Here is a 14,636-nt window from a genome sequence, read left to right on the forward strand (position 1 = left end):
CTGGAGAGCAGAACTCAGCTGAGTGCTATAGACCCTCGTATTGAGGGGAGTATAATCCGTTCATCCTAGGATCTACTCAGCGTTTGATTATTTGCACTGAGGAGGCTGTGCGCTAGAGAACCCTGATACAGGGGAGCACAAACCAGCCTAGGGCTGAACCTCAGAAGGAGGCCTCATGAAGGCCTACAACCCATGATCAGCTTAGGGAGCTAAGCACTATTACACAGACAACCCTAGCAGGGAAGTACAAAGCTCATCCTAACAGGTAGACCATACTGTGGGCACATAATCATGGAGGCCAGAAAGGGGCCTACATCATGATCATAGCTTTATATGGAGCATTCCGCCATATTAGAAGGATATTCAATGGTGGCCTGTGAGGGCCACCTTGAACCCCTGTCTTGCTGGGAGCAGGACATATGACTTAGTAACAGTAGTTAAACTGTAACGTGCCCACATGACAATCCACCTAACACAATCCAACGAGCAATGTACTTGGTAAAAGAACCCTTTTTTTTTTTTTTTTACTCTTTAAAACAAGAGGAGTACAACGTACGCCAACACGCACTAAAGGAGGCCTTTGACGGGCCTATGACCTCAGACTCCTAGACTCATGGAGGCTGATGTAGTTAAAACCAAACCTCAGTACGGTTTTACGACAAATACTCACCCTTGAGAGGTCAGCCACTCAGAAGAGTACTCAGTAAAAACACCTTTTTACTCTCAAAGTGAGAGGAGTACATAACTGAACTGGACACATTCTGCACGGGAGGCCCATAGGGCCTACCCTAGAAAACATGTGGCATCAGCTAGTGGCGACCATAACCATACCAACAATTAGGCCATGCATTCAGCGATTTAGTCTCTAAAAAGGAAATGCATATCCCGCCGCCATACTCCACGAGAGGCCTGCCTAAGGCCTACTCAAAGCAGAGGTGGGGCGGGGCCGATGGTGGTACTGGATTCACAAGCATCCTGCCAACATGTCTGCTAAAAAGGAGGCCTTATGGGGCCTTCAAGTTCAGCAACAAGTGGCGTTCAGCCCGTTTGTCCATATAAACAGAAACTGTGCCAACATGTAAACTAAAAAGGAGGCCTTATAGGGCCTACCCTAGTAAACACGTGGCATCAGCCAGTCCAGGACCATACCAACCATCAGGCCATGCATTCAGTGAAAATACCTTTCACACATCATACTGCGAGAAGGAATGCATATTACGCCACCATACTCCACGAGAGGCCTGCTTAAGGCCTACTCAACAGAGGTGTGGCGTGGCCGATGGTGGTATGGGTTCTTGGATTCCCAGGCATCCTGCCAACAAGTCAGCTAAAAAGGAGGCCTTGTGGGGCCTACAATCTCAGCAACAAGTAGCGTTCAACCTGTTTGCAGAATAAAACACAAACTGTGCCAACATGTGAACTAGAAAGGAGGCCTGTTGGAGCCTACCATTCCAATGACACGTGGCTTCAGCTCGTGAAATAAAGGGAACCAAGCTACAGGGGACCAGCTCTAACCCAACAATAGCTGTGGAAAGCTAACTGCAACCTGAGCTAGGCTACACATTCCAGCAGGCAATGTACCCTAAATCACATGTGACTAAAGGGAACCAAACAATGCCAACATGGTCTAAGGGAGGCCTATATGGCCTACTACCTCAAACAGACATGTAGCAAAGCCTGTGGCAGTGTAAACTATGTGAGCAAAACTATGATCAATTAACAGCACTTGTTAGAAATACAATTGCTAACTAGAAGGAGGCTAATTAACCATAAGAGCCTACAATCAAAGTTATATGCAATATAGCTGTTAACAAGATCACAAAGGGAGCTAATAGAAACCAGCTTTTCTCAAAAAGTGGTTCTATACTACCCTGAGTATACAATCCAACAGGTGGTGCACTTAGTGACACAAATAAACCTCAACTGGGGAATGTAATAGTCACCAATCTCTCCAATAGAGGCTAACATCAAAGAGCCTGCTACTATGAGAACAGGTGCTAACCTGTGGCAGCATAAGTAAGCTCACATACAAATGTAGGGCAAAAGTCTAGAACTCCAAGCAAACGTAATGCTTTGACATACATGCTGTTTTCAGAGAGGAAAAACATTTTCTCCACACAGATTCTCTAATCTGTACTAAGCCCAAGAAGATGAAGGCTAAAAGCTAGCACTGTCAACTCAAACTTAAGAAAATCAAGTGGCTCAGAGGAAAAAAAAGTTCTAGAAAGTGGGGCCTAGCATACACCTGCATAACTTATCTATGCAAAGATAAGGGCCTACCACCTGAGAAAAACAGCATCAGGGAGTCTAAAAACAGTCCACAACCTAGCTGTAAACCTCACCAATTGCACCTACATAAACAAGGGGACAATGGGCATACGGCCTAAGAACTCCCTCGGGAGGAGGCCAGAACTAGAAACTATACCACCTGACAAGGGATAGTATACATAGGGTTAACATATAACACACCTAACCTAGCTCTAGCCTGGCCGCTAAGCTACGGGCCTTCTTACAGGGCCACAAGCTTAGTGAAGTCTGGGCTTCACCTCAAAATCTCATGGATAAGAGAAAGCGAAGCTCACAAGCAAACAATATCAGACGCTCACAGTAAATAACGGAAAAACACACAGACAGCGCCCTCAAGCACTGTCTATGCACGCTCCTCTCCCAGACAGAAAACGCCCAGAAATGTGTATATCAAGTGTCAAAAGCTGGGACACAGATGAACACACTCTCTTGAACGTTTGTAAGGCATATTAAAGAATCCCTTACCGGAGTCGATATAGTCGCGATCAGACAGAACAGACCCGAAAGACGAAAAGATAATGACTGTTTCTCCAGGCACTCCTTTTATACTTCCGGTCGCGCCATATTATGTCATAGGCTGTCGCCGGCCAATAGGGATTGAAGTTGTTGGATAGTTGGTTTTCAGACACCGGGTCACGTGTGACGTTCCCCATAGCGTAAGCAAACGCAGAGTGAGTTCCCTTTCGAAAGGGAACTGTTTGACAAATTTGACCAATTACCATTTATATATAGAAAATTTGTATTTAGGAAAAAAAAATACCATTTTAGATGTATTTCCTTAGGGATTATTAAAGCTCAATGCATCTAGATTATAAATAATTAACCAATTACAGAGAAAAAAAAAAAAAAAAAACTTCCTTACAGGTTTATTTTCTCACTTTGTTTCTCTGGATTTCCACAATACATGCAATTCAAAGGGAAAGAAGAGAACTGCACACAAAATTCTTACAAGTCACACAATTTCTGAAACCTGACACTCAAACACCAGAACCACACACAAAATCTGCAAAACCATACACTAATTCTCAGCCTTCGATTCAGTTTTCAATTTCATAAAACACTTTTTGCAAAACACAACATACAATTCTCTATTTAACACACAAAAATCTAACAGGAAGTATCTTGATTTCCTTTTTCAAACACAACCGTTGTTTCTGTCAACTACAAATGGTTGATGTATTTCTTTTCTTTCGTACTTTGTAATACTGTATTCACAACCACAAATGCTTGCAGTAAAAAAAAGAATAGTTTGGTTTCAATCTTGCTTTCATGTTTACCGTGAATTTTTCAATATCTTTCTGCCAATTACTTTCAATCTTGTACAGAAATGTACATAGGAACTCATGAAAGAAGAGCTTTAGGTTTTGAATAACTGTGTGTATATGAATATGATATTTCCAAAAATAGAATATCAAGGCAAAGGTGTTTGCAACATAAGACAAATGTTTGCTTTTGAGGTGTGTTTGTGATATTTTGAATGCGGTGCTTCATTTTGCAAGAGATGTAGACATTTTGGATTTTGTGTGTGCATTTCTTGGATTTGTGTGTAAAGTTTTGAAAAAAAAGAGGCAAAGTTTTGAAAATGTGTGTAAGCAGCTGAAAAAAACTGTAAAAAAAAACATGATTAGACACACCTGCTAAGAATGACTCATAAATACATATTTCATTTACAGTATTTTTATGTACCTGACGCCTTCAGCTTCCAGACTTTCCATCCTCAGACACTTCGGGCACAAGAAGGCCAGGTGCTTAAGCTCTTGATGAAACTTACAGCTCCAGCACCAATGCTTAACTTCCTTCAGATGGGCAGCCATGTTACTGAATGAGGACACCTTCTCCAGTGACTTCAAGAACTTCCTCTTCTGAAAGACTGCAATCTGTGGCTCCAGAGACAGCTTTGGGAAGAATGCACCAATATTAACCTACGACCTGCATTTCTATGAATATGCCAGCATATTATGTTTCTCAAAAATATACTTCAGCTTGATCTGTCATATGACAACATCCCAGGACTAGCCACTGACATCATATCGCTCCAATTCAAGCTGCTGATTCTTTTGGCATTTTCAAGAAACAGCAGAAGACAACAGAAGTGTTTTTGGCAACACTTGACCCATTAATACTAACACTTATTATTCTATATCTATTAAAAACTTTAAAATGGAAACTGTTATCATTTACTCACCATGTTGTTCAGACGTCCTCCTAACTATGAGTAACTTTGCAACTACATGTCAACTAACTCTCATTTAGAGTAGTAGTACTGTAGACTGTTAGTAGAGTGTTAACCACTGGACTTGACAGGAGGATCTGGTGGTTAACTATATCAAAAGCAGCAGACAGATCCAGCAAGATGAGTACTGAGGATTGGGAAGCTGCTCTTGCTTGTCTCAGAGCTTCAATAACCGAGAGCAGGGCAGTCTCAATTGAGTGTCTGCTTTTGAAACCAGACTTGTTATTGTCCAGGAGCTTGTTCTATGCAAGAAGGTTAGACACTTGGTTGAAAACTACTCGTTCAAGTGTTTTTGCAATGAATGGAAGAAGGGATACTGGTCTGTAATTTTCTCAGCGTTAGCTGTTAAGATGTGCATGTCAAATTGTGTTGTGGAAAACTGGCCACTGATGGTGGATGTTTTATTTATGAAGAATGTGGCAAAGTCGGTTGATGAAGGAGGAGGAGGAGAGTTAAGAAGAGAGGAGAAAGGGGTGGTATGGGCTGGCTTGGATGAAAGGGAGCAGAAGTTGTCTAAGTGCAGTGTTATAGTGAAGAAAGGAGTATCAGTTGAACTTTTAGTATCTAGTGATGAGAGCTGATTAGAGGGAGGAAGTGTGAATGAGACCAAAGAGGATAGGCGGGAGGGTGAGAGTGAGTATAGGTTACGCCGAAAGGTGACCTGTGGAGGTCTCCTCCCTCTTCTTTTTAAGCATTTCATTGCTTTAAATGACTTTCAACATTTAAATAATTACTACTTAAAAGCTATCAAATGTTTTAGATTGTCATTTCATACCATATGTTTTACTTTTTAATATTATTGTGATATTTATATGCAGAAGAAAACACCATAAATAAATTAATATCCAGATTTGTTGTTAGATTTTGATCCTAGAAGACTTCGTTTTTACTATTCTGTAAAATTTTACAAATGCACTTAGCGATAGCTTGATTATATTGGGTGTGTATTATACCCCTGCATGAGGATAATTGTTGTGAAATAGCAGTTAGCTGTTGTGAATTGATCTGAAAATATTGCATCTGCCACAATGCACTTTCTCGGAAATGGCAGGAAATTTGACAAAATTTCTCAGCTGGATAATAATAAGTTCAGACTGACTAAATTATCTTTCGGAACTTTAAACTTAAAGGGAAATACTTTTATCATTTACTCACCCTCATGTTGTTCCAAAAATATATGACTATCTGGTTACACTTTATTTCAATGGTCCACTTTAGACATTCTACTAACTCTAAGTAACTTTTCAACTACATGTCGACTAACTCTCATTAGAGTATTAGTAGATTATAGACTGTTAGTAGAGTGTAAGGATAGAGTTAGTAGAATAAGCTGACATGTCTTTGCAAAGTTACTTTCAACATGAGGTTAAGTGATGACTGAATTTTCATTTTTTAGTGAACTATGCCTTTAAGCCCTCATACATGTGTTAAAACCACAGAGAAATATAAGGCAACTGACTAAGAGTCACACTTTCATAGAATTCAGCCAGAGAAAAGGGAAGTTTATATCTTATTCAAATGTTCTGACATGGTTAATTACCTTCAGTGAAAGAGAGAGACGACGTCTAGACGAGCAGAACCATAAGCTGTAAAGATCATCGAGGAATTGAAGATGGTGCTTCTGTTCTCATTTCTAATACTATCTCTGAAGATATCATGTGTTTCTTCTTGGTCTGTTGGTAAATGTCTTTTCTACAGTGATGTGGAAGAGTTTCCTGTTGCTAAAACTTGTGCTGGAAAAACAAACGCTGCCTTCTGCCATCATGTCACTGACATTAAAGAAGACCTGCGTAAACTTCCATCAAACTTGCGGAATCTCTGCATTCACGTGGACCGAGACTGCCACGGTGCCTTGGCTCCAGACTCATTCGCACGTTTTGTTTCTCTGGATTACCTTGAAATTAATGGATGTTTTTCAGAGATCCCTTCGGAAGCTTTTAATGGTTTGACAAATGTAACTTCATTCAAATTAATGAACTCGGCTTCAACAGGCTGTTGTGAGGTAGCTCTTGATTTCAGTCGCCTTCCCTCACTTAACACATTGCATCTTTCAAACTATAGATTATCATTATTGGCACCAAATGTTTTTGAAATGATTCCTCACTTGCAAAAATTACACTTATTCGAAATGTGTTTGAAGGATATATCTGAGGTTCTGTGTCGACTGGCAAATGTAAAATCACTGAAGGTGTTTTATCTAAGTGAACAAACATTAAATAGACTTCAGTACCCAAACTGTTCAGTTTTCAACACCTCTCATGGTGACATATCTACTGAGTTAAACATTGAAGAGGTAGAATTGTATCTTGGAATATTAGAGCATGTAGATGAAGGAGCTTTGGAAGTTTTTGGAAATCTGTTTGTGTTTCACTTACGCTTGTCCTCTGATTTACTCAGAGTTCTTTCTTTAATTGGAGTATATAAAATCAATACTTTGACTGTCATGGTGGATGTACTTAAAATTGATGATTTGTGTACAGCAGCAAAGTTATATTCGATTGAGTCTTTTCAAGTTTTTTATGAGACTATTAACTTGCCACTGACTCCTACTAATATCTCAGATGGCTGTGAAGATGTTAAGACGATTAATCTCAAAAAATTATTATTACCTGTAAACCTCTTAGATGTATATTCGTTCTTTCAGATTTTCAGGAACCTCACTTTGGTTAACATTGCTAAGCATGAGCTTAGACCAAATGATTTCCAATCTCTTTGTGTTTCAGATCCACATATAGTCAAACAGCTTTCCTTTATGTTTCTAAGCTCAAATAAGATAGATGAGATAGTTTCATACCAGTTTATGTGTTTCGCAGAACTTGAAATTCTAGATTTATCCACAGATCACATTTCTAACATAGAAGATTTTGCTTTCTTTGGATTGAACAATTTGAAAGAGCTATATCTCTGTAGCAACAAGTTATCTTACATTTATCAACACACATTCAGTGGTTTATATGGACTAATGGTCCTAGATCTCCAAGAAAATCCTATTATTCATATCGAATCTAATTCATTTGGACATCTTATTAACCTTAGCACACTTCTGCTGGGAGATCTGAACTTCCCACCTGACATGTCACCAATCAAGCTGCATTTATCTGATATATTTGGCATAATTCCACATAATTTGAGTAACATTTTAATTAGTTCAGGCCTGAGACCAATGCAGCTTGTGATCGGGAGTAATACTACACTGGATCAGGCCCTAAACTTACACATCAAAGGTCAATATGTGACTGTTGAGGACTGCAACAGTTCACTCTTGACATCTGTAGTCACACTTCAGATAGATGCAGCATATGTGAGCTGTGGAAATGAATTCATTGGGAAATATGTCAGATCGGTCGTCAATCTGGAATTTAACTCAGTGTTCTCAGATGATATTGGAGACTTGGCTGTAATCAATCAGCTTGTTCATTTAAAAACCTTAAAACTGGAAAACATTGAATTGACTAAGCAGCCAAACGTGGCCGTAATGTTTCACAATTTGACCAAACTCCAGACGCTGATCCTGGCGAACTGCAGATTCTTCTTTCTGGATGGAAGTCTGACCAAAGATTTAAAGGCACTGACAGGTCTAGTGCTCATTCTAAAAGACAACGTCAATGTTCTTCAAAACTTGGTGGAACATCTCACTAGTTTGAAATACCTCTGTCTTCAGGGCTTGGGTCTGTACTGCAGTTGTGATAATGCGTGGCTGGTCTCATGGGTGAAGGACAACAGTAAGGTGCAGGTTGACATGTTCAACCCCACCATGAAAGAACTGCAGTGTTTGAGTGACAATGGAATTGACCACCTCAACTTTATTGGTTATGCTAAGGAGAACTGCTCATTTGAAATCGAATTTGTGTTCTTTGCCTCCACCTCTGCATTTTTGTGTATTTTTATTATTGTGGTACTGTCATATAAGTTTGCAGGCCAATACATTGCGCCTTTCTATCATATCGCCAGCGGATGGTTCAGAGAGGCTTTGCGTGTGAACGGTAAACATCAGTACCGCTATGATGTTTTCGTGTCTTACAGCGCTAAAGATGAACACTGGGTCATGGAGGAACTTCTTCCGAACTTAGAGAGGCGCGGCCCTCCGTTTTTGCGTCTCTGTCTGCATAGTCGGGACTTTCAGTTGGGAGAAGACATTGTGGAAAACATCACAGACAGCATCTACGCAAGTCGTCAGACTCTTTGTCTCGTCAGTCGCAACTACCTCGGTAGCAACTGGTGTTCTTTGGAGATGCAGCTGGCCACCTACAGGCTCCAGGTAGAACACAGGGACATTCTTATCCTGGTCTTCCTAGAAATGATTCCGTCTCGCTTGCTATCCTCCCATCATAGACTGGCCCGGCTGGTAAAAACTAGAACCTATCTGGACTGGCCACAGGACCCAGAGATGCATGAGGCATTCTGGGACAGGTTATGGTGTAAACTCAGCTCTAATAAAGCCAACTAGACTTTGTTTCTGTACATTGTAACATTGATTAATTGCAAAGTGAGCAACAGTTCATCAAAAGTTTAATCAATATGACAACTAATGGAAAAATGTATTTTTTTTTTACTTTTTACCTCAACTGGCAAATGGATGAGAAAAATTAACTTTAAATATATTTAGCCTACATGTAATGTCCAAGTTGTATTTACTTTTATATATGCTTAATAAACCTGGTGTAACATCAAAAATGATTCACTGTGCAAACATAAAGATTTCATCTTTAAAAAATTAGCACACTTTAAACACATTACCTGATGTTTTGAGTAACTACTGCAATAAATATCCTTTTCTGCTAAAAATCTCAACCTCAGAATATTTCTGAATGTGCTGATTAGATATATGCTGCAGTTAGGAGATATTTTGGCCCATGCGTTTGTACAAATTTGTTTCAGTTCATGTATTAATTCTGGAACACTTTCCTCGGTGGGATGGGCTTAAAAGGAACTTTTGTCTTAGTAGTTTTTAACTGTAAGCATATGCAGGATAAACTAAGCTGATCACACAACTTTTGTACCCTTTTTTTTTTTTTTTTTTGAATCTTGAGAACATGATTTAAAAAGCTGCTTCATGCATCCAATCATCAGATTATGAATAATTAACAAATTAGGGGAAAAAAAAAAAAAAATTCAAACTTCCTTAGTTTTATTATCTCACTTTGTTTCTCTGGACATCCACATTACATACAATAGAATTCAGTGGGAAAGAACATTTGTTAAATATTATTTCTGTAGAAAATTGAAATTCGATCACACAGTATAGGAAGAATTTTTTCACAGTGATCAGAGGTTAGCTTGCACCTAGGTTTTAAAAATAATTAAAACCATTCATGCATTCAACGAACCCTATGAACAACTTAAAATCCAAAGAATTCAAAAATATCATCAATATCATTCTTCGGCATATTTGGTTTCTGCAAGACAGCCTTTGAGTCTATTTTTTCTTCCTTAGCTACAGATGCCATATTGTTTCTTGACACTTCTTTTTTGAGAATTGTTGTGGTTGGCTGCAGTTCCTCCCATGTTTCAATGACACAGACAAGTTTTTAACTGTTCTAGAGCACATCCTGGAAAATGCAGATCTGGATCTGGCAGTTCTGTTGCGTGCAATGAAGGCTCTGAGGTGCCATCGAGTTCTCCAACGTTGAGTGAAGGAACAGGAACGTTTTGTTGGGAAAGTCTTCTTAAGCATCAATGCCTTGCGAACTTCTAACTTAAACTTCTTCAATCTCTTTTCCACCCTGAATTAAAAAACAAACAAACAAACAAACAAACAAACTATTAGATATGTTATACACACCTGCTAAGAATGACTCATAAATACATATTTCATTTACAGTATTTTTATGTACCTGATGCCTTCAGCTTCCAGAGTTTCCATCCTCATACACTTCAGGCTCAAGAAGGCCAGGTGCTTACGCTCTTGATGAAACTTACAGCTCTGGCACCAATGCATCACTTCCTTCAGATGGGCAGCCATGTTTCTGAATGAGGACACCTTCTCCAGTGACTTCAAGAACTTCCTCTTCTGACAGACTGCAATTTGGCTTGAGATGCCCAATTTCATCTGTGGCTCCAGAGACAGCTTTGGGAAGAATGCACCAATATTAACCTATGACTGCATTTCTATGAATATGTCAGCATATTATTTTTTTCTCAAAACTGTACTTCAGCTTGAGGTCATATGGCAACATACCAGGACTAGTCACTGACATCATATAAATCAAGATTAAATACCTGTTTGGTGGTTTTACAAGATTGTTGAAGCACAACCTTCATGTCCAGTCCATAAGGTGAGTCATCTGAAGAATTACAACAAGCAAATATGATTACACAATATCTACACATATACAGTAAAAGTATAAAATAGGCAAACCTGTCCGTCGTTGTAAAACTGCAGCCCCCAGATCCAGACTAGAACCTTCATCATGACCAGCAGAAAATATTGGCACCATCTCTCTCTCCTCTTCACCATTATCCTCTTCTTGCCCTCTGTCCCCAAATAACCTGCAAAGGACAGAAAATATGGGCTTTTCTCTTGGGACCTTTAAAAGGTCTTTGGTGCCTTCTTCCATCAGTAGATCAGGATGTGTGAGGCACAGGAAGTCTTTCAGGTCCCCAGGCAGGGTGAAGTCGGTCAAGTAGGCCATGGGCTTGGACTGTGACACCTCCCAGAGGAGTTCAGTGGCACTTTTGTACATGGGGACGAGGGCTCTCAGAACACCTCTGAAGAATACCCTAGCAAAAATGTGATAAAATAATAAAAGAAAAAAAGAAAAAAGAAAAAGCATTATGCCATTTCAGAATTATATTTGTTGCACATTGTTCAGGAAAGGTTTAATATATTCAGAATATTTTCTAAAACTATTCTTAACATTTTTTTTTTTTTTTTTTCCATTTCATGCTAAACATACATTCTCACACACACACACGCACACACACTCTCTCTCTATGTAAATGCGAACTTTTTTTTTTTTTTTTTTTTTTTTACAAATGAGGGCATCCACAAACTGTGTCAGATCTGTCAGAAAGACTTTATATATGCCAAGACAAGACTTCTGAGTACATACAAATTTTTCCACAAAATATGGTTAAAAAGGTACAAAAAAGTAAAAATAAATCATCAAATTATTATCCTTGATTATACTGAACACACTAAGGCAAAATGATTTCAAATTCCAACCATCAAGTTTGCACAGAAATATGAAAAATTGCTCCCTACATGCAGTTTCCCCAACTTAGCATTTTCATACATCCCATATCATACATATAGGAACCCAACAGTGACATGGTAAGTTATACCGGTATAAACTTACCAGAGACGACTGAGCATGCTAAGCATCACCAAATTCAGCACAATGAACTCACGCAGCTGCAGGTGCTGTCGTGTCCGTCTAACTGTGGTGTGAAGGATCACAGCCATGCACAGTTCTTCGATCATACTTTATACATTTTCAAATCAGTATAATGGTTTTGAATGTGAAAATTTAGGATACATGAAAGCTTGGGAGCACCGGTCCAGTGTTCGAACTAAAAGACTTGAGGCTCCAAGTAGTTTAAGACAGAGCCACTCCAACATGGGCTGACTGGGAACGTCACACACACCAACCTCTACTCCAGCATCCCTGTGCAAAAAACAAACACGCATACTCAAAACCATGAACTGGAAAAAAGAAAAAGTGTCTCTTCTTCTGTCACAATGAAATGGAAGTTGCGATTGTGACGTGAAACAAACAAAGAAAAATGTACATCTGGATTTTGTACATCGGGAATTGAATTGAACATTGGATTGCTGTAATTTCATGTGAGTGACAGGTTGCCAACCCTCACGCCAGTAAACACATCATCAGAGAAGAGATGTTGTGAGAGGGAGGGGAAGTTATTTTGATAAAAGAGTACAAAAGCACATAATGCTTTAACTTACACCTTACCTCTGCAATTTGTTTGGACACAGTTCCTGCAGATCTTCTACCTGCTGCTTGTAACTTCATCTCTTTCAAGCGATTTACACATTGTTCAACCTGCAGATGATGCATATTTAATCAATTTCATATACATGAATAATAGGGATTTTACCATGGACCTGGAATAACATATGTAATATACGTATGTGTAATATATGCATATAACATGTATATTGAAGCACTGGGTTCCCACCTGTTTTAATGCTCGGAATGGTTTGTGTTGTCTGAAGCTGTTGTTCAAAACGTAAAGTAGTTCGTAAAGCACACGGATTTCTGTCTGCAGAACTTCGCTACATAACAGGGTCAACACTTTCTCACAGTCAGCCAGCAGATATGTAATTAAGATATCTAGACAGAGAAACATCATTACAAAGTTAACTTGCATGTCATTTAGCTGATGTTTTTGTTTAAAGTGTCATACTGGACACTTATTATACACGTTTACTTAAAAAGTTCATAGCTAATAAAGTTAAGTCATCTGGTTCTGGTGTAACCTGTAGTGAAAGAGTTATATAGAGAACGTACACCAAACAACTTTTACACATAATACACAATATAAACACTTTACAAAATGGAAACACTGGAGTAATAAAACAGAGATTACACAATATGCAGAAAACTACACCAACACTAGTAAACAAGTGAATTAGACAAACGCGACCGTTTGGTGAAATCAAAAGTTACGAGTTAAACGCTTTATCACTGCCAACAATATCACACGTGCACCGTTTCACATGAATCAAACAGATCCACGTGTTCATATCTGCCGCAGGAAAACACACTGTTCGCTTTATATTCCTTTACATGCTGTGTATGTACTCTTTATAGTAAAGTGTAGTAAATATATTCGTTAAAATATTAGAACATACCCGTTGAACCAGTAAAGGGGATTCGAATCGAAGAAACAGCACTTGGAAAGGGAATATTACTTTTATTCCAGGGTTCCTGCGCCATGTTTACCGTTGACTGCCGGGAGAGAGAACCAGCCAATCATAAGCTTGTTCGTACGATTACGTCATAGTTCTTAAAGGTACATACACAACATTAATATGCGGGGGCACACAACAATTACGGAATAATTAATTAATTATAAGAAAAGTTTTTCACTTTTAATGTAATATTGAAAGCAACAAAATTCATCTAATAAACAACATTTTAAGAAAAATAATACTTAAAATATCCTGCTTACACAAGTGTGCACACCCCTCAAATAATAATTGAATGATTGAAACACATTTCCCCCAGAAATGTGATCAAGCTTTTTTTGCATAGAAAAGTGGGAAAATAAAACTTCATAATAAAATTATTTATAATAAAAGTTTAATTTAAACTATTTATAATAAAACTTTACTTAAGCTTTCACAGTAATAATTACTCCAATATCTTAATTTCCTATTATGCTTCTGAATTATCAAAGCGACAACATACATTATTAACACATTTACTGTCGCTTTTCCAGAATATTAAGAATATTAGGCCTAGAAGTCCAGCATTGATTCAGTCTTCCACATATCACCTGGGGGTGACTAAATTCATAAGCTTGCCATTCGATTCCTTCAGTAGCGCCTGCAGCCGTACGGCTGTACGCACTGTGCGTACCATGAGAGGGCGCTAATTAATGCCGTTTTTATTTTTTACAAAATTTTTAAATTGATTATTAAAATCTTTCTGTGTACACTCATGACATATTAAGAAAGCAAGAGAGAACGAGAATTAATAAATAAAGGTGTGCGTTTGTGTGTTGTAAAGTTAAATTTGTTTATGTGCGTGCATGGGTGGGCGTGGGGGATATGGGTGAAAAGAAATCTGATTGGAAATCTGATCGTCACTTTTTCCACACATAAAAAATATTACTACAGATTTAACAAAACAAGCTCAACATGTTTAAACGCTCTCTAAAACAGCTAAACTTGATTGACACATTTGCAAAAGGCGTAAAACTATTGAGTAGGGATGGAGAAATGAAACCTCTTAAATATTTGAAGCTTTTCTCTGAATGTTTCGGGAAAAGTTTCAAAGCATCAAGAGTGTCGAAAACAGCGCCATCTTGTGACGGGTAAAATGTACAGCAGCCATAAACCTGAGTGCGCAGCTCCGTTGTTTTATTCTTTAAGCACAAATAAAAGCCTGACGACGCTAAATGAGTTCAG

The 14,636-nt window shown here is 38.6% G+C and overlaps 2 protein-coding genes and 1 long non-coding RNA gene across 3 annotated transcripts in view; 1 reads left to right on the forward strand and 2 right to left on the reverse strand.

The window, feature by feature from the left end:
* Nucleotides 1-2,864, reverse strand: part of LOC127518693 (uncharacterized) — a 31,096-nt gene extending 28,232 nt beyond the window's left edge. Inside the window, exon 1 of the long non-coding RNA XR_007931612.1 lies at nucleotides 2,773-2,864. This is a non-coding gene — a long non-coding RNA (uncharacterized LOC127518693). The remainder of the gene's footprint in view (nucleotides 1-2,772) is intronic.
* Nucleotides 2,865-6,021: 3,157 nt separating this feature from the next.
* Nucleotides 6,022-9,325, forward strand: LOC127518688 (toll-like receptor 13). Its single transcript, XM_051905687.1, has one exon. It carries the CDS (start codon nucleotides 6,153-6,155, stop codon nucleotides 8,985-8,987), a length of 2,835 nt encoding a protein of 944 aa, XP_051761647.1. The 5' UTR covers nucleotides 6,022-6,152; the 3' UTR covers nucleotides 8,988-9,325.
* A 326-nt stretch (nucleotides 9,326-9,651) lies between these two features.
* Nucleotides 9,652-13,509, reverse strand: nepro (nucleolus and neural progenitor protein). Its single transcript, XM_051905688.1, is given in 11 exon segments — nucleotides 9,652-10,004; nucleotides 10,007-10,263; nucleotides 10,375-10,607; nucleotides 10,760-10,824; nucleotides 10,899-11,260; nucleotides 11,839-11,916; nucleotides 12,019-12,147; nucleotides 12,454-12,494; nucleotides 12,496-12,543; nucleotides 12,680-12,834; nucleotides 13,356-13,509. Coding segments are annotated over 11 exon segments (1,578 nt in total). The 5' UTR covers nucleotides 13,441-13,509; the 3' UTR covers nucleotides 9,652-9,879.
* Nucleotides 13,510-14,636: the final 1,127 nt, after the last annotated feature.

Source organism: Ctenopharyngodon idella, chromosome 9 (assembly GCF_019924925.1).
Source record: "Ctenopharyngodon idella isolate HZGC_01 chromosome 9, HZGC01, whole genome shotgun sequence".
Classification (NCBI taxonomy): Eukaryota; Metazoa; Chordata; class Actinopteri; order Cypriniformes; family Xenocyprididae; genus Ctenopharyngodon; species Ctenopharyngodon idella.

Coding starts and splice junctions, on each gene's coding strand:
- LOC127518688 (XM_051905687.1), top strand. CDS start 6,153: ATGGTGCTTCTGTTCTCATTTCTAATACTATCTCTGAAGATATCATGT.